The 18,493-nt window shown below is 43.0% G+C and overlaps 1 protein-coding gene and 1 long non-coding RNA gene across 2 annotated transcripts in view; one reads left to right on the top strand and one right to left on the bottom strand.

Moving 5' to 3' along the window:
• Positions 1 to 729: 729 nt before the first annotated feature.
• Positions 730 to 4,757, top strand: LOC129657218 (uncharacterized). The gene is made up of 4 exons (XR_008716614.1): positions 730 to 1,068; positions 1,374 to 1,498; positions 3,014 to 3,179; positions 3,696 to 4,757. It is a non-coding gene; the product is annotated as an uncharacterized LOC129657218 (long non-coding RNA).
• Positions 4,758 to 11,542: 6,785 nt separating this feature from the next.
• The window catches only part of RHOH (ras homolog family member H), a 41,634-nt gene continuing 34,683 nt past the window's right edge, over positions 11,543 to 18,493 (bottom strand). The window contains exons 2-3 of the mRNA XM_055587456.1: positions 14,122 to 14,248; positions 11,543 to 13,822 (exon numbers count right to left, since the gene is read on the bottom strand). Of these exons, the coding sequence (XP_055443431.1) occupies positions 13,028 to 13,603 (576 nt within the window). The 5' untranslated portion in view covers positions 13,604 to 13,822; positions 14,122 to 14,248 and the 3' untranslated portion in view covers positions 11,543 to 13,027. The remainder of the gene's footprint in view (positions 13,823 to 14,121; positions 14,249 to 18,493) is intronic.

The following is an 18,493-nucleotide window of genomic DNA, read 5'->3' as shown; positions in this document are numbered from 1 at the left end:
CAGAGCTGCTGGTCACAGTCGAGTAGGCTGTTCACTGAACAAAACTCTAGGCAGAGGGGACAATGGAGACTGAAGGCCCACACGTGCTGAGTTTGCCAAGCTCGGTGGGGCCGTGTGCACCCAGAGCAGGCGCCATTTTCTAATTCTCACACAGGTGCTCTGCAGGCTGGTTTCGCTGTACCGCCTGCATAACACTCTTTCTCTTCTGCTGCCTCCTCCTCTTCTATGGGGAGAGCGGACTATGGCAGAGAACGGTCAGTGTACAAGTCTCCACAATATTATGTGGTCTGGGAACACTGGCCAGACTCCTATCTCCCCTCCTCCCATTCCCTGACTCCACCCTTCCAACTCACCCTCATGCCTTTTCCAGAGCCTCTTACACACAGACTCTACTCTCTCAGAAAAAAATAAATCAAGGTTGAAGGAGAAAAATTATTCAGTACATGACAAGTATGCTTCTTCTACCAAGAGCACAAAGAACAAAACAGACCTCCCTCCTCCCCTCAACCCAAACCTCGAGGAGCGAAGAGAAAAGCTGTGAAAAAGGACAGCCCATAAACGGCGCCTGAGTAACAGCCACAGAATTGAAACCACAGGAGACCGCTGCCTTCTCCCACAGCTGTGGGGTGAGTCGGCTTGGCTGGCTTCCAGCTCACACACCTGCTGTGAGTCTTTCAGCCAGAATTGGCCCCAAGCACATTCGAGCTTAATGCCCTCCCCTTGACCTTAGGGGGAGATTTCAAGGTGTGGGAAATAGAGTGTTACCCCGTCAGTCAGCAAGCCTGGCTGACTTTCCCCACTTTGGGCTGTCCCCTCCTCCCCTGAGAGACTGGGCTTTTGCTGTCCTGGGTAGTTCCTTTGCTGAGGCCCCTGGTGGAGTTTGTGCCTCCAGTCTCATTCCCACCAGAGCAAGCTAAAACCCAGAGCTTGACTTGGAGCAGAGGAGCAACTTGGCAGGCCAGGCATTTTGACTTCAAGGAGACCCGGAGTCCACAGTCATCATCTTAACTCATCATTGACCAGGGGAATTTTTGCAGAAACTTATGCCTGTGGCCGGCAATTTGTTATGTAAGTGAATATTGAAACGTCTCCAGTTATCCAGTTAATAACGTTTGGGTAACAAAAGACATATTGATACAATATTAATACGTCTCTGGTCAATAATGTGATAACAATGGTGAACACTTACGGTGCATATGTTACTTACCAAACACTTTCCATCCAATGCCTCACCTAATTCCCACAACCTGAGGTATTATGCTCTCCATTTCATAGATGAAATGAAACTCAGAAATATCACAACAAAGCTTGCTCAAGGTCACAGGTTTCGGCCAACTCCACCAACCCATCAAAACTGTCTCCTCCTTCCTTAGATACGATCGTGTGGCAGACTGCTGTGGGCTTTCTTCAAGGGAAGAAGTCTCTAGGAGTCCATTTCGAAGATTCACGCTTGATAGGAATGGCCAGATAATCAGACTAGAAAAGGGAAGAAAAGAATGTATGGCTAAATGTCAACTACACAGTTGTCTAACGGTCAACAGGGGACGGGGGAAAGAAGTGTGAGGGTGACTGGTTTCCCAGAACAAGTCTCAATCCCATTACAGTCTATCAGAAAGTTGTGTAGGTATTTTATCAGGGGCATTGATTTTCTCCCCAGTAAGAGGTTTTGAATGACATCACACACACAAAGAATCTGTCCCAGACCAGGTCTAAGACAATTTTTCTTTCCAATGATATTATGATGAACATCATGTTATCTTTATGTATTCCAGGACTATTGAAATTTAATTATGTAAAAATAACATATAATCATGGTGTTACAGTAAACCTGAGAAAGTCAGGATCAACCTGTATGCCCGGCCTGTAACAGGTACTTAGTAAATTTTATTGAGAGAATGAATGGGCAAATGAATGAACTTTTCCAAACAGAGAAGGGACAAGTGAACTAGATCAAAGGTACTCAAACTGTGATCCAAAGACCAAGCAGGGCAGGTCTGCAAACTGTTACTGGACCACAGCAAGATGAGCAGAGAAATCAAGAGTATGTATTTAGAAAGTTTTTTAGCAATTCGATAATGTCTAATGAATCTACAAATAAAAACAGGACTTGCATTTTGTCTTTTTTTACTTCATTTTTTTCCTATTAAATCTTTGTCTTTTCTTCTTATTCCACAAATTCGTTGCACTTTTAAGCAGTATTGGTCTGCAACGATTGGAAATAAAGAAAAAGAAAAGGCCTTTTACCATAGTGATTTAATCAGAAGATCACAGACCCACTGGAAAGGCCAGATGATTTTCTTACATGACAAGGTCCAATCTGAAAACCTGAAAGAGATGAGACTCTGAGTCTGTCCTACATAACCCTCCAGCCAGTCAGCTCTAACAGCAGACTTACCAAAGACTGTCATTCTTTGGAGGGGAGGGAAATAGAGGTGTCCACTCAAGGGTCCTCATCAAACAGCTTCTCAAAGCTCAGAGGTTCAGCGGCTCTCGTGCTCTCCTCCCTACCTCACCCCCAAGCTTCAGAATGAACCAGGGAGAATCAGAGACGTTAGCATCAAAGCGGAGCAAAATCCGAAGCTCTGTGTTGTGGCAGGATGGGGGTTTTCTTCCCCCCTCACTCTCTTTCCTTCCTCCTCAAGATCCCCTCCCAGCCCTTCCTGGGAGGAAGTCTGGTAAAATGGAAGAAAGTGACTGTGAGAGCCTAACATCAAATACTTCTGACAGGTGTCAATAGTAACCAAGGAGAGTTGTGTTTGTTTCATAACTGTTTCACTCCGGAGGGCTTAAGCCTCCACTGGAGACCCTCTACATGAAGCCCAAGCCTGCAGGAAGGGCAGAGAAAGTAGAAAAAGATGGGATGACAGGGAGGGGAAAGATGGTCACAGAAGACCAAAAAAAAAAAAGAGCTGGATGGATGGTCGTCAAACTCTGATGAACTTACAGGTAGCTTGATAGGAAAGCAAGAACTCTCTGGACTTCATACCTGTCATACTAAGACTTTTCTTTCTAGGCTTGGAGTTCCTACAGCACCCCCTCCCCAGTTATGTAACAGGAGCTAGAGTGTGAAACCGAACAGGTGGAACCATTCTTGGAAGTGTAGTGTCAGGAGCAGAAGCTTGCCCCACATAGCCTGGACTGAATCTTGACTCTTAGGCAGGCTGGGTGTCTGACCTTGGGTAAGTTTCCTCATCTGTAAAATGGGGATAATAATATTAACTTCATCTTGGGTGCTTACAAGAAAATTAATTAACATACATAAAGCACATAGTGCCAGATATATCTGTGGTTTTTACTACAGCTTTAAGCAAGGCCACACACACGCACGCTTCCCAAAGTTCAATAGACACCCATAGATGCAATTAACAAATATGTGGTTTCAGGTTCCTGGGAAAAATCTGAAGTAGTTACCATGCTGCTTTATATACAACAGCATAGGAGTATGTATATTCATTAATATGCTGGCATTGAAAGCTGTTCCCAATATAGTAATATTTAAAAGGTAGATTGGAAATCAGATTGTACCTTATGATCCCATTTTTGCAAAGATACACACATACATATATAAGAAAACTTCTGGAAGGGTAAATACAAAAAAAAGGTTTAACAGTGATAGTGTTATCAATAATAATTAAAACAGTGATTTTAATTATTGTCTTTTGTTTTGCTTTTTTCTAATTTTTCTAAACAACAAGCATGCAATACTTGTATAATCTGGGAAGATAGGCATAGAAATACATATCTTGGCTTCCCTGGTGGCTCAGTGGTAAAGAATCTGCCTGCCAATACAGGAGACACGGATTACATCCCTAATCCAGGAAGCTGTCACATGCCACGGAAGAGGAAAATCCATGTGCCACAACTATTGAGCCTGTGCTCAATCCAGGAGCTGAAACTACTGAGCCCACGTGCCACAAGTACTGAAGCCCACTCGCCCAAGAGTCCGTGCTCCACAACGAGAGAAGCCACCGCAGTGAGAAGTTGGTGCACCACACTAGAGAGGAACCCCCACTCGCCACAACTAGAGAAAAGCCCGCGCAGCAACGAAGACCCAATGCAGTCAAAAATAAATAAAACTTGTATAAAAAAAAAAAAGAAATACATATCTATGTCAAGAATCTCTTTCCTTTATGACTCTTTTAACCTGTCCTGACCAGGCTGGTTTGCTGATTTCCCTTCTGAGCATTTGGGTGGAGGAAGGGAGAGTGTGTCTCTGGTTTCCCATGAACCCATGAAAGCCCAGCTCTGAGTTGTTCAGGGCTCATAGCTCTGGTTGTTGAGCTTGTTAATAACATGCAAGGCAGCGCTGCTGACTGGCTGCTGTGTCTTACTAAACCTTCCTGCTCCTCTACTGTTTCTGGTTTCACGTGTTGGCCTTTCCCTCTGACATTTTCTTTTTTTTTTTTTTTTAATCACCTGCCAATGTCCCTGACATTTTAAGCAAAGAGTAAACCTTTAAAATTCCATCATTGAAACCTGAAACAAATAGACACAGAGTCCAAATCTCAAAGGCAGAGCTTGGGAGGTCTGAGGCCTGAGGGAAGATGGAAGAGCTCCTCAGGGCCAAGACCTGGCCTCTAAATCTCAGCTTTGCCTGCAGCTCTGTGTCTTGGGCAACTACGAGAGTCAGTTTCTTCATCTACAAAGTGATAAGCTTGGGCCAAATCCTCCCTGAGATCTCTTCCAACTCCAAAAATATGAGTCTAGTAATAGCACATTAATAATAATAATATAATAATTATAATATAATATACAAACAGTGATACTATACAGTAAAATAATTAAAATAATAAGACAAAAATAATAGAGAACACAAGAAAATGTTCCACCCATGTTGCTTTAGATATGAGACCCTCAACAGAAGCATATACACTAACAGAAGGAGAGAAAAAAAAAGTTAGTGTGAGTTTGCATGCAGTGTACAGAGAATTAGTGCAAATATGATGTGGACCTGGACAGATAATTTCCTTCTTTCAGACTTTTCAATTTGTTGCTCAGAGGCAAACACATAGAAGTGGGTTCAGTTTTTTTAATGTGTTCTGATAATAAAGATGATACTATTAGCGAGCTGGGCTTAGAAGGGACCTCACTTCTGGACAGTAACTGTGCATGGCCTAGACACATCACATCACCTTCCTGGCTCTCATTTCTCTCACTTCTTCACAGGGTCATCTTGAGCCTCAGATGAAATCCTGATAGAGTGGAAAAAATAGGAGTTCAGAACCAAGAGATCTAAGCACAATCCTGATTTTGCCAAGCATTAGCTAGATGCACATAGATGGGGTCATTTAACCTTCCCCTATAGTCAAAAACCACCACCACCACCATAGTCAAAGCTATGGTTTTTCTAGTATCATGTATGGATGACAGAGTTGGACCGTAAAGAAGGCTGAGTCCTGAAGAACTGATGCTTTTGAACTGTGATGCTGGAAAAGACTCCTGAAAGTCCCTTGGATTGCGAGGAGATCAAATCAGTCAGTCCTAAAGAAAATCAACCCTGAATATTAACTGGAAGGACTGACGCTGAAGCTGAAGTTCCAATACTTTGGCCACCTGATGCGAAGAGTTGACTCATTGGAAAAGACTCTGATGCTGGGAAAGATTGAGGGCAAGAGAAGAGGCTAGGAGAGGATGAGATGGTTAGCTGGCATCACAACACAATGGGCATGAATTTGAGCAAACTCCAGGAGATAGTGGATGACAGAGGAGCCTGGTATGCTGCAATCCATGGGGTTGCAGAGTCAGACACGACTTAGCAACTGAACAACAGCAGCAACCTTCCTGAGTCTTAGCTTCCTGGCCTGTAAAATGGGCCAAATAATAACACACAGCATTATTGTGAGGTCCTGGGAGACAATGTACACAAAGTTAGAGAATGCTAAGCAAACACTGGCGATTAGTACCATAAGACATGGAAAGGCACTTTGGACACATTTAAAGTACTCCATGAATGAATGTGTGGGATGGTGATCATGGAGACTGATTCACTCAGGAAATAGAGGTCAGGGTCTACTATTAGCATGGCCCCATTTCAGATGCTGGAGCAACCAGAGATGGGTGACAGGGGTATCTGGCTGCAGAGAGAAATGATGATGAGGAGGAGAAAATGGGGAGGGAGAGATATATTTGAGAAGTACATACGTGCAGTGATTTATTGAAGACTTTCTGAAAACTTAAAAAAAAATAGCTTCAATCAAAATCCTCAGTAAGTCTTTAGTTCCCTGAAATGACGGCTTTACCATCCAACAACTGCCCTTCGGTTAATTCCAGTGACTCACTCGTAAATTACACCCCTGCCTGTTTCCCTCTGTATGAAAGTTCCACAGACAGAAGACAGATTGGGCATCTTGCTATGCTTTATTTAAACTACACAGCCATAAAGGGCAAAGTACTTCAACTGGATCAGTAGATGGGCTCTAGTGTGCTGTAACCTTGCTCTTTCTCGAGCCTGTGCCACCATACACGCACCAACTCTTGAAATAAGTCCACAGAGTACAGCAGGCAAGCTCTTGGCGCTCCTTTGCGGCCTATCTCTTCTATGAGTTCTAAGTCATTTCCTTCCTTGTTTTCAGAATCCGTTGGAAACCACTTGCCTGTGTAAGCTCCCAGCATCAACCTGCTTCTGTAAACCATGTCACTTTTCTGAGCCAGTCTGCTAATTCATCTCTTGGAACTGATTCCATCAGGGTTGGAACTGCCAGATGGGCTGGAATCCCCAGTTAAGTCTGTCACTTCTGGAGGGAACGGTGTTGAACACTGATTACTGTGAAAAGCATGAGTGTCCCTTTTTTGAGGCGAGCAAAGTTAAGTTTGCTCTCTTTTTCAGAGGGGTGGTTTATTTTTAAACAATGCAGTCTGTCTACGTCAGCCAGACTTCTCCTCACTTCAGAGAATAAACTACCAAATGTCCTCTCTCTCTTTTCCTAATTTGTTTCTTCATAGCATTGGTCATACATCCACATTTATCAGATTTGTTTACGTAGTTATTATCTGCACATACGTAGCTATCCCTACCTAACTAGATCCTAAACTCCACAGAAGCAGTAGCTTTGGTTATTTTCAGTCTTGGTGCTAAGAAGGTCATGGTCCAATGGGGGCATGGAAGCATAAACACATAATTATGAAATAACATTATAAATCCAGTGATGGAGAAATGCTCAGATCTATATCTCTTTTAGTGGTGGAGTTCTCTACTTTCTTTGACTTACCCCTTTTAAAGAACATCAAGTTTTAGTTGCTTGGTCATGTCCAATTATTTGTGACCCCATGGACTGTAGCCTGCCAGGCTCTTCTATCCATGGGATTCTCCAGGCAAGAGTACTGGAGTGGGTAGCCATTCTCTTCTCTAGGGGATCTTCCCGACCCAGGAATCAAACTCTGGTCTCCTGCATTGCAGGCAGATTCTTAACTGTCTGAGCCATCAGGGAAGCATAAGGAGCCTAGTAAATAATGAATAAATGAATAAGGGATTGAAGGCTCTGCTGATACCTTCAGTAAGGCACTGAAAGTCATCTGTTTTGTGCTAAGAAAGAGTACTATAAATTACAAAGTACAGGAAACCTGGATTGAAAAGTGAGCTTATGAAAAGTGAACAAGTGAAACAAAACCTCTCTACTCATGAAGCTGAGAGAAAGAGAATCCAAACGGTGGTAGCGAGAATGAGGTGGACCTTGTCTGCCACAAGCTCATAGAGCTTTGGTAAGGTCATTTAACAGTCCAGGATTATAATGTCTTTGTCCACTGAAGAGCAGGATCCTCCCAGCTCTGAGATACACAATACACCAACTGAATGATACAGCTGCCATTTGTTGAAAATTTACTATGTGCCAGTCATACTGCAGCCTTTACCTGTATTCATTCTTTTCTTTAATCCTTGCCACCTTCTGATACTCTTTTTTCCATTTTACAGATGAGGAAATTGATGCACAGAGAGGGGAGCTAACTTGCACAAGGCTGCAAGGCTAGTGAGTGGCAGAGCTGGAATTCAAATTCTGGTAATTTGACTGTACAACCTGAACTTTAAAAAAAAAAACAACTAATCTGTTTAAATTACGAAATACATCAGGCACACAAGAGTGCATAAAATACATAAGAAGAGTTTTGAGTGCTCACTGACTGCCAGCACATACAGATGACCTTGAATATTTGGTGAGTATACCAGCCAAAATCCCATAGGAAACCAAATTTATTCCAGATGGTTCAGATGAAGAGATGTGAATGAAAGCACTACTGGGAGAGGTCTGGATTAAGGCAACATCCCAAGACTAGCACCAGCAGGACCTCCTATAGGACTGACTCAGAGAGAGGAAATACAGTCCAGAGGCCCTGTGGAGACATGGAGAAGCTGCTCAGCAGGTGGGAGGGACTCTATGGACAAGCATCACCCAGGCAGGAAACAAAAGGAAAAAACACCCAACTATTCTCTTATTCTACCCTCTGACTTCCAGACAGAGTCTCCCAGCAGCTGCATCCAAGTGAAAGCCAGCCAGGAAGAGACCCTGGGTGATGCAGTCCAAGGGTTAGCCTCTCAGCCACAGGGGAGGGCAGTCAAGGGTGAAAAATGGAGACGGGGGAGTAGGGACAACCAGAAGAGACCACCACGAGCATGTGATAGGAACAATCTGAGACTTTCTCATAGGAAAAGTGACAAAAGGAAGCTCACGAAGGAAGACTGCCAAGCCCTAATCATCCGCATGTAACAAGAGTCATTTTCACCATCTTAGCTAGGGTAGCAAGTGTAATGAACATTAAATATAATTCACTGTATAATTTTTAACTGGTGGAGTTTAATTACACCAAAATTACACTTTGAAAAGTAAAGATGCAAGGAAAATATCTCTATATATTAGTCTGAGCCTCGGTTTCTCATCAAAAGAAAGAGAATAATATCTACCTTATAAGTAGTTCTGAGGATTTAATTAGATGGTGTATGTAAAGTTTGGCCTAGCACAAACTTGGAACCAGTAGAAATCAAATATAGTTTGTTGCTATTATCATTATGTGCCATTTTACTCATCTTACCCTATTTAGCCCTGCTACAAACAGCACCTGCTTCTGTGTAATTTCCCATTATGTGGCCCAGTATCAATAAGTCCTAGAATATTCTGATCGGACCTAGATTCTTCAGCCCATGTATCTGCACAGAGATCCACCCAAACCATGAAAACAGCCATGAACCATAGTCCACAGACAGAACACATTTCCACAGTCACTACTGTATGAATTCTTAGAGAAATCCAGGAATTAGTATCTGTTTTAATTTAGAGAAACTGAGGCTGAAAGACACATGACCCAGACTTTGTGATTCCAAAATATGTCACAACCATCTGCCTCTTAACTCCCATGTTATGGTGGTCTATCTACCACTAAGGATTAAGTTCTATGTCAGGACATGGACACCTTTGTAAATGATGGTGCTCCATGCCTTAGATGGGTCCCTTTCTCATTGCCAGGAAGAAAAATAAAAAGGCAAGACAAAGATCAGACTTGGAATATTTTATTAAAAATCAGCTTTAAAATACAGGCCACTTGACTGGTAGGGCTGGGGCCTATAAGGTTATATGAGATCACATGTGGCAAAGACATTCAGTCAGGCTGCTCTCGACACGGCGGTTTTGAGCACAGCTTTGAAGTTCAGCAAACACACTTGAGACTCCTGCTGCTGCTACTCACCTGCTGTGGGGCCTTGGACTCATCAGTCAGTGTGCTGGGCCTCGGTCTCCCCACATAAGATGGTACTCACACCACGTGGTGAGATAACAAACACTCGAGTGTTTAGCACAGGACCTAGAATTTCCAAAGCCCTCAACAAATTATAACTGTTGGAATGCTTTCTACTCTCTTGTCACTCAGCCTAATTTCATTGCACTAGCTTCTACCAGCCCATTTTGTCAGTATAAAGCAAGAGAAAATAGGATGAGTTATTCAACCACTCAAACCAACTCTTCAGTGTAAACAAGAGCATATTTAATGTTGCTATGTGGGATGGTTAAGAATCGACAATTTTAAGAATTAATTTAAGAAAAAAAAAAAAGTTCTGCAAGTTTTGAAGTGTAAGAAACACATACTGGAGTCCAGGCAGGAGAAACAGATATACAGTCACACAGAACATTCACGCAGAATACACTGCATGAATTCTAACAAAATGACCCATTTCCACTCCTTTCCCTCCCCCACCTCCACCCCCACAAGGTGGGGTTCCTTCCCATAACCACTTCCAACACAAGAGCCCAATTCTTGTCCTTCTCTCCAGTTCAGCACGACTGTGTTCAGCTGCAATTCCTTCCCTGAGCTGGGCGCTGGGAACCCTAAGGAGGTGGCTCTGACTTTAAGCACTATCATCTAGTAGGGGAGACAGACACCAGTTGGCCTGTTTCTGCCAGGTCCCATCACTGGCGAGGGTTTCCACATAGATTCCTATTCTCAGATGAGAGGGTTCCCAGAGGGAGTCCTTGAGTTTGGCCCCAGCCAACAGGCAGGGGACTCATCCATGTGCCCAGGTGAAGGCAAAGTCATTAGACTGTGTCTCTCTGGACTTCCCTTCCTCCACTGCTTCCACTGTGGAATCATCACCTCTTCCCTCACTTAGAGTCAGTTGCCCTTCCCGTTTTCAGATCCCTACATCCGCCACCCACCATCCCACCAATTTCCCTTCAACAAGAAAGAAAGAAAAGTTTGAAAACAGCCAATTTTGTCATTAGAAATTTATTGCTGCTATCACAGTAAATGGGGCTTCCCTGGTGGCTCAGAAGATAAAGAATCTGCCTGCAGTGTGGGAAACACAGCTTGGATCCCTGGGTTGGAAGATCTATGGAGAAGGGAACGGTACCCCACTCTAGTATTCTTGCCTGGAGAATTCCATGGACAGAGGAGCCTGGCAGACTATAGTCCATGGGGTTGGAGAGAGTCCGACATGACTGAGCAATACCTCCCACCCTAAAGACTGACCCTGAAGGAAAACTTGCATGAGTTAAGACCATTTGCGATTGTTGGAGAAGAGGAGGGATGTCAATAAGCATATCAGGAGGAGATGCGCTCCCATCACTGCCCCTGCCTGGCCAGCTTTGAAGGCCTCCACTCCCTGGATGCCCAACATAGAACGTTGGATAGAGTAGCTCTCATGTCACGGGAAACAGGTAACACAGAGGCAACGACAAGCCGTGGGACTGGAGAGCGAGAGCTGGCGCTGTCGGGTACAGGCAGATGTGTCTGCCCCAGGGAACTGAGGGAACCTCGGACTCAAAGACTCAGACCCCGGGTCCAGTTGTCTTACTGGAGGTGGATGAGATAGAGGAACAAGAGAGAAGGCAGTGTAAAGATGAGCACACTTTTGATTTTGACACTGATTAGTGCTATAAAGAATTGACCACATAAGGAAACTAGAAAATTGGTTTGGTCAGGTCAGTGTAAGTCTAATCATAGCCATTTATGCCAGCTGCCTTACCACTGGTGTGTAACGGTGTGCTGCACCATAACAGTGATGGACTTTAATCAACATGCTGCACCATAACAATGATGGACTTTAATAAACATGCTGCACCATAACAATGATGGACTTTAATAAACATGCTGTACCGTAACAATGATGGACTTTAATAAACTTGCTGCACCATAACAATGATGGACTTTAATAAACATGCTGTACCATAACAATGACGGACTTTAATAAACATGGTTCAGAGTAGTTCTAGGTTTTATTTGAATAAGTAAGTAAATGCAATATGAGGGTTTCAGGCTTGACAATTTCTTAAGTTACATAGTCCTCTGTTTTCAGCTTTAATAGATGGTTAATACTGTTGCTTTTAAGCTATCAGATAGAATGGTGGGGGGATGTTCCTATTGATTCAGTATTTCCCCTGATAACTTTGTATTACAATTGCTATACAGTTTTCCTGTTACCTGTCCTTGGAATTTGTGATTTTTTTTTCCACTCAGATGTTTCATACTCAAGAAATAGTAAAAGCTATAAATTCCCTTTTTCCCTTTAAACACATATCATTCATGTAGACACTGCCCCAATTATTCTGATTAGATCCTAAAATTAATGAATTATGTTGCCATGCTAGCTTGGTTTAGAGCTCAAACAACAAATCTATTATGGATAACTTTGAGCCTGCTCTTTCATAAGACCTACAATAAGTTAGGAAGCAGGCAAAGTGCAGCAGTCTCTGAAATGAAAGTAAGACTTCCTCACATCTGTTCCAAGTTCTGCTGCTATCACTTACGGCAGTCTGATTCTCTACCTGATAAGTTTTCCTTCAGTCTGTTTCAGTGAATGACAGAATACTTAGTGCATAATTGAAATTCTTTGGGTGAAAGGCAATACCATAAGAAATAGTTTTTTTCAATAATTACAGACATAAAATGATAGCCATTTAAAAATCATTAGGCAGTATTACAGTAATCTTATGTCATTTAACTGTATTTTATATATACAACTTTGAATAAAAAATGAGTGGAAAATTAATTGCAAGGATCAGTTTACAGTGATTTTAAAATTGGTTACCTAATAAAATCTAACAGGCAAGTGTGATTTCAACAAAATTACTACTTCAGGTGAAAATGCTAACACTATGAACATATGTCAGAGCCCTGTAAGGTCATTTCACTCACACATCAGTTTGTGAGTAGGGAGGAAAAGACTTTCCAAGTGTGAAAACTAATTATATACAAATGCTGTTCATTTGTTATTATTTAAATAAACTGTGTCTTTAAATATGGTATTCTTTGGAAAACTCACTTCATTGTCCAAAATTGTGGAGACCACTTTGGTTTTTGAATCAAAGATGAAATAGTCATTACAGTGTCCCAAGGAATCTTCTAATTGTACTGGACAAAGAGTTCATTCGTAGAGTACATATTATAAAAAATATCCAGTGGCCAAGTCCCATCAACAACTGTATCCTGTCGTAAAAGCCAGTCAGGCCATGCCCAGAAAGAGCAGCAGTTCTTTGCTGGCTTGCCTGCTCTCTCTGTCCCAGCTGGTATTTGTGGTGAGTGAGTCAATGTGGGATGAAGTCTCTGGAGTTTAGAGGATCTTGCACTCATTGATAGAGAAGAACCTCCTCCTGTTGCGTCTCCTGGCTTGGTTGACAGCAGTTCGGACGGCACATTCAAATACCTGCTGGACGCCCCGGTTGCTGAGGGCCGAGCACTCCAGGTAGCCTTTGGCTCTCACATCCTGGGCCAGTCTCTTTCCTTCGATGGCATTGACGCAGGAGGCCCGATGGGGCCCCACCTCCCGCTGGTCCGTCTGGGTGGCTACCACCAGCACGGGGGTGCAGGGCAGGTTGCTCCTGACTTCACCGATCCACTTGTTCTTCAGGTTCAGGAAGGAGTTGTGGTTGGCCACGGAGTAGCACATCAGCACCACGTCTGCCTGCTGGTAGGACAGAGGGCGGATGCTCCTGAAGGCATCGTTGCCGGCCGTGTCCCAGAGGCCCAGGCTGATTTGGATCCCATCCATGAAGACGTCTACACCTGTATTTTCATATACTGTAGGCTTATAAGCCTCAGGGAAGGTTTCCGAGGTGAAACGTACCAGCAGAGATGTTTTCCCCACAGCAGAGTCTCCCACCAACACACACTTGATGGAACTCAGCATCTTCGCGGCCCAGACTCCTAGTTACAAGTTCAGAATCCTGAGGAAGACAGCCCTCAGTGGGCTACTGAGACAAACGCCATTCGACACGAGGGGGAAGGACAACCAGACGGCTTTGTGTTCTCAGGACCTCTGACAGCCGCTTGCAGGATGTTACTTTTTCTGGGCCATCCAAGGGAGACTCACAGTCTACTTTGAAAGTATCCAAAGGCTGGTGTTCAACTGGAACAAGGAAGAGAAATGGAGAAATTGAGTCTTTTCCCCTTTTTTTGATGACAGGGATCTTCCTCATTGGCAAACAGATTAATGAGGGGTCCCATCTCTGTGGAGCTGCCCGACCCCGCTTGTCTAAGCCACTCTTTCCCCAGCAGCGAAAGCTTGAATCTGTTATACCCCAGCATTGGAACCCACAACTCCACCCAGTCAAAAAGCAGAAGCTGATTTGATCTCTAAAATCAGCCCAGCGATAAAAATACAAGCAGCTGCTCTGGCAGCAACATGAAAAAGACCTCAGTAGCAACCTGGTGTGAATGAGACGAGTTCAAACAGCTCTCTCTCTCTCTGGCCTTCTGCTCCAAGAAGTGGGGACCACAGCTGACAGAGGTCTCCGCTGCTTCAGTTTCTAATGGATCCCAGCCACTTTGGAAACTGCAAAAGAGAGCAATGTGATGAGCCTCAGATACCATGAGCACTTCCTTTCATTTATTGATTTATCAGCCAGTGTTTGATTTATGAGGGAATTTGTACCGAGGTCAGAGAGAAGAAATCACCAAAACTTTTAAAATTTGCTGTGGTTTTTCCCTTGAGGTGTTTCCAAAAACTGGCTACAAATGTAATGGAAAGGGCACTGTCCTTGGCATTTTCTGCATCTCAAGTCAGACTCCATGACCTGTGCAACGATACGGCTTTGCTTAATCGGTAGCCCCAGTTTAGTCATCTGCAAGATTGTGATAAATTTAGGAACAACTTCTCAGAGATCTTTTGGGGATAAAATTGTTTCTCTCTTTTCTGGACAGCTACCTATATATCAGGAACTCTGCTAGGCTTCTGGTTAAACAAAATAACTTGCTTAAAAGCAGCTATATTCGGTGCCTGTCACTTAAACAAGGCCGCATAAATATGGCGGCATCTCAATTTCATGAAAGAGTCAAATAAATTCTCATTCACTGCAGGTGAAAGAGCTCCAGACGATGAGATCAGCCTGGAGACGGTATCCTGTCTGCCGAAGGACATCATCACAAGGCAGCCCGGCTTCAGACGAGGGAAAGGTCTTTTGGGCCAAACTTCAAAGTAAAGGTTATTAATACAATCTGGGCTTATAACCTCCTCCACTGGCAATCTTCCTGACAGGTCACATGTAAAGTAATGTAAAGCAGATCTATAGTATATGTCCGCTTCAAAACATAATTTTTAAAAATCACTCCTCTAAATTCAGACATTCCCCTCCAAGACATTTTTATCCTTGTCCACCTACAGTCTCTGTTTAATAAGACATAATAACCTTAACAGTTTTCCCTGGTAGCTTAACTGGTAAAGAATCTGCCAACAATGAGGGAGACCCCAGTTTGATTCCTGGGTTGGGAAGATCCCCTGAAGAAGGTATAGCTACCCACTCCAGTATTCTTGGGCTTCCCTGGTGGCTCAGGCGGTAAAGAATCCACTTGCAGTGTGAGAGACCTGGGTTCAATCCCTGAGTTGGGAAGATGCCCTGGAGGAGGGCATGGCAACCCACTCCAGTATTCTTGCCTGGAGAATCCCCATAGACAGAGGAGCCTGGCGGGCTGCAGTCCATGGGGTCGCAAAGACTCAGACATGACTGAGTGACTAAGCACAGCACAGCAGCCTTTACAAACGAGTTGATCACATAAATAATTCACATGATTTTCACATATTCACTTTTACCACACATAAGCTGGGTAACCTTGGGCAAGTTACTTAACCTCTCTGAGCCTTGGTTTCTTCATAAAGATGAAAATAATAAAGGCAATTTCTTGATGGAATTATTGTAACAATTCAGTATATGGGGAGTCTGGCTTAGCACAGAACACGGCACATGGAATAGTAGTAGAATCAACTTCTACTACTGTTTATTTAAAATATTGACTGTCCAAGTGTAGGGGATGGGATGTCAGATATTCAGCCAGACTTTGAAGACTCCACATCGAATCATTCTCATACACCATGGTCCTGGACATCTCTTTGTCACCAGACCTTTGAGTAAGGTCCCCTTAGGAGCTCCTTGGGTCTCAGACTTTTGCTCCTTAAACCTATGGATGATTTAAATGAAGCAATTGTGACCTCCTCATTACTGAGTCCATTGTCAAGACTTAAGACATGTTTCAAGTTTGATGTCGACCCCAATGTAGTAGGACCAGGACCAAGAAAAATATGCATGTGTCAGGTATTTTGGTTATTAAATAATTTCTAAGAGATTGAATAAAGTCAAATTTCCTGAGTATATATCTACAAAAGGAAGTTGCTGAGGCAAAACTGTTAAGAATGCAGGCTCTAAAATCAGGTAGATATGGAATTGAATCTGAACTGACCAACTGATTACCTGTGCTGTGAACTTAGAAGAGTTTTTTAACCTCCTTAAGCCTCAATTTCCCTCTTTGTAAAATGTGATGTGATAATACCTATTAACACTGAGTTGTTCAGAGTATTAAATGTGCTTAAATATATAAAATCCTTAGCATAGTACATCACATAGTACATCAGTATGTACTTAGTACATACTGCAGGTACATAGTCACCACATAGAAAACACAATAAACAGTCCTTATTACTAAAATTATTGTTAAACAGGAATTACTAAATATAATAATCAGTTCAGTTCAGCTGCTCAGTCATGTCCAACTCTGCGACCCCATGTACTGCAGCACGTCAGGCTTCTCTGTTCATCACCAACTCCTGGAGCTTGCTCAAACTCATATCTATCGAGTCAGTGATGCCATCCAATCATCTCATCAAATATAATAATAAGCAATTTTATATCGTCAGTGGGGAATTCAAAGTACCACTAAAAAGGTTTCTGTGGCAAAGGGTGCTCTAAGAGTCTTATACCCAGCTGTGACTACAATACATATATATTCTACAAAATATATATTCTTCTTGTAGCATGTTGGAAAAGACCCTGATGCTGGGAAAGATTGAAGGCAGGAGGAGAAGGGGACAACAGAGGATTAAATGGTTGGATGGCATCACTGCCTCAATGGACATGAGTTTGAACAAGGTCCAGGAGTTGCTGATGAACAGGGAAGCCTCGCATGCTGCGGTACATGGAATTGCAAAGAGTTAAACATGACTGAGCGACTGAACTGAACTGAGCATAAAAATAAAATATGATATGAACAAAGAAATTTGTGCCTCAGCTTTGCCACTCAGAGAGTTCCGAAGACTCAGACTGGAGAAAAAAGCTCTGTTCAGTCAAGTGACCTTTATTCCCAGGCAGTTCTGGCACTAAGAGGCACATCAAACCAGCTCTCAGGGCCTCAGTTTCCCAAATCATAACTTGATTGGACAAGATTAGCTCTCTGCAGATCTATGGAAACTGAGGTCAAAGGAGAAAGCTTTATAGCCTGCAGCACATATACAATTGCATAACTCCATGTTATTCCAGACCACCAGTGTAGCAGCAAAGACAGATGACAAAACTTGATGACATGTGTAGCCTTTGGCAGATGGCTAAATATGGATCTAGGAGAGGAGTAGTGGGAGGAGTTATGGTCTAAACTAGAGCAACATCCTATACAGACATGATAGATCACCTTCAGGTGATGCCCACAACAGAGCCACTACAGGTCACTACATAATGTGTGGAAGTTTGACTGGCTTTATTTCAGTGGAATTTCACCTGAAGAGAAAGATTCTCCCCAAAGGAGCTCTGGGTGAAAAATAGAAGCAGGTTTTCAATGATATTTCACTAGTGGCTAATTGGCAGGGGTGCTCCAATTTTACGTCAGTCAATACGGAGGAGTTACCAAAAGTGACTTCAGATAGCATTGTGAGTGACCATTCTAGGACTTAAGTCAGATTGGAATTAATGAACCTTCAAGTCCAGAGCCTCTCGGGTCTCAGTAACCTCCCTCTCTCCTCTTTGCAAAGTTTCACAGAAAAGATGCTCTCCCCAGAGCCCCATGGTTCACACACAGAGATAGGAAAAGGGCAGGGAGGCTTCATCTTGCAAAGGCAATAGCGTCTATCATAGCAAAGGCACAGAGACAGAAAAAAGGGAGGGCTTGGAGATGACGCATCCTGGTCCATTCTATCTTCTGGAGGGCTGTCTAGCAGGAAAGCCTCATTTCACTTTAGCCTCAGTTCTCATCCCAACTACCTACTCTCCACTATCATTCTTTCTTCAGACACATTCTCCGATACTCTGTTTTCCAGGGAAGACTCACTCCTCCAACTTCTACCTCTTCTTGAAAAATCTTTGATCACCTGACCAGCTGCTAGATCAGATATCCCCTATGTGTTGCCATAATACCCCGCTGTGCCTCCATCATCACACTGCTCACATGGTTGGTCCTCCTGCACGTCTCCCTCACCTGAAAAACTGGAATGAGAGCTTTCTCACAGGGAGTTCATAAGGACCAGATGGAAATGATAACAACACAGCAATAATCGATGCTTGTACTTTTATAAGACTTTGTACATCCAAGAATACCTCTTGATTGTCTTATGAGAAAGTTCCTTCATAATGATAGAGCATAAAAAATAATAATCTAAAAAAGAAAAACAATAATAGACAATATAAACTATTGCTTAGAAAAACAAAACAAAACTAAGATGAAATCATGACTCGTTGACTAATAATTGTTACTGCACATTTTAGGTTATCTGGGCTTTGACTGAGGTGGCTTACTTCAAAATGCTGATGTACTCAGTCGCTCT

Source organism: Bubalus kerabau, chromosome 7, assembly GCF_029407905.1.
Source record: "Bubalus kerabau isolate K-KA32 ecotype Philippines breed swamp buffalo chromosome 7, PCC_UOA_SB_1v2, whole genome shotgun sequence".
Lineage (NCBI taxonomy): Eukaryota > Metazoa > Chordata > Mammalia > Artiodactyla > Bovidae > Bubalus > Bubalus kerabau.
Note: the sequence above shows the minus strand (reverse complement) of the source record. Positions and strands in the feature narration are given on the sequence as shown.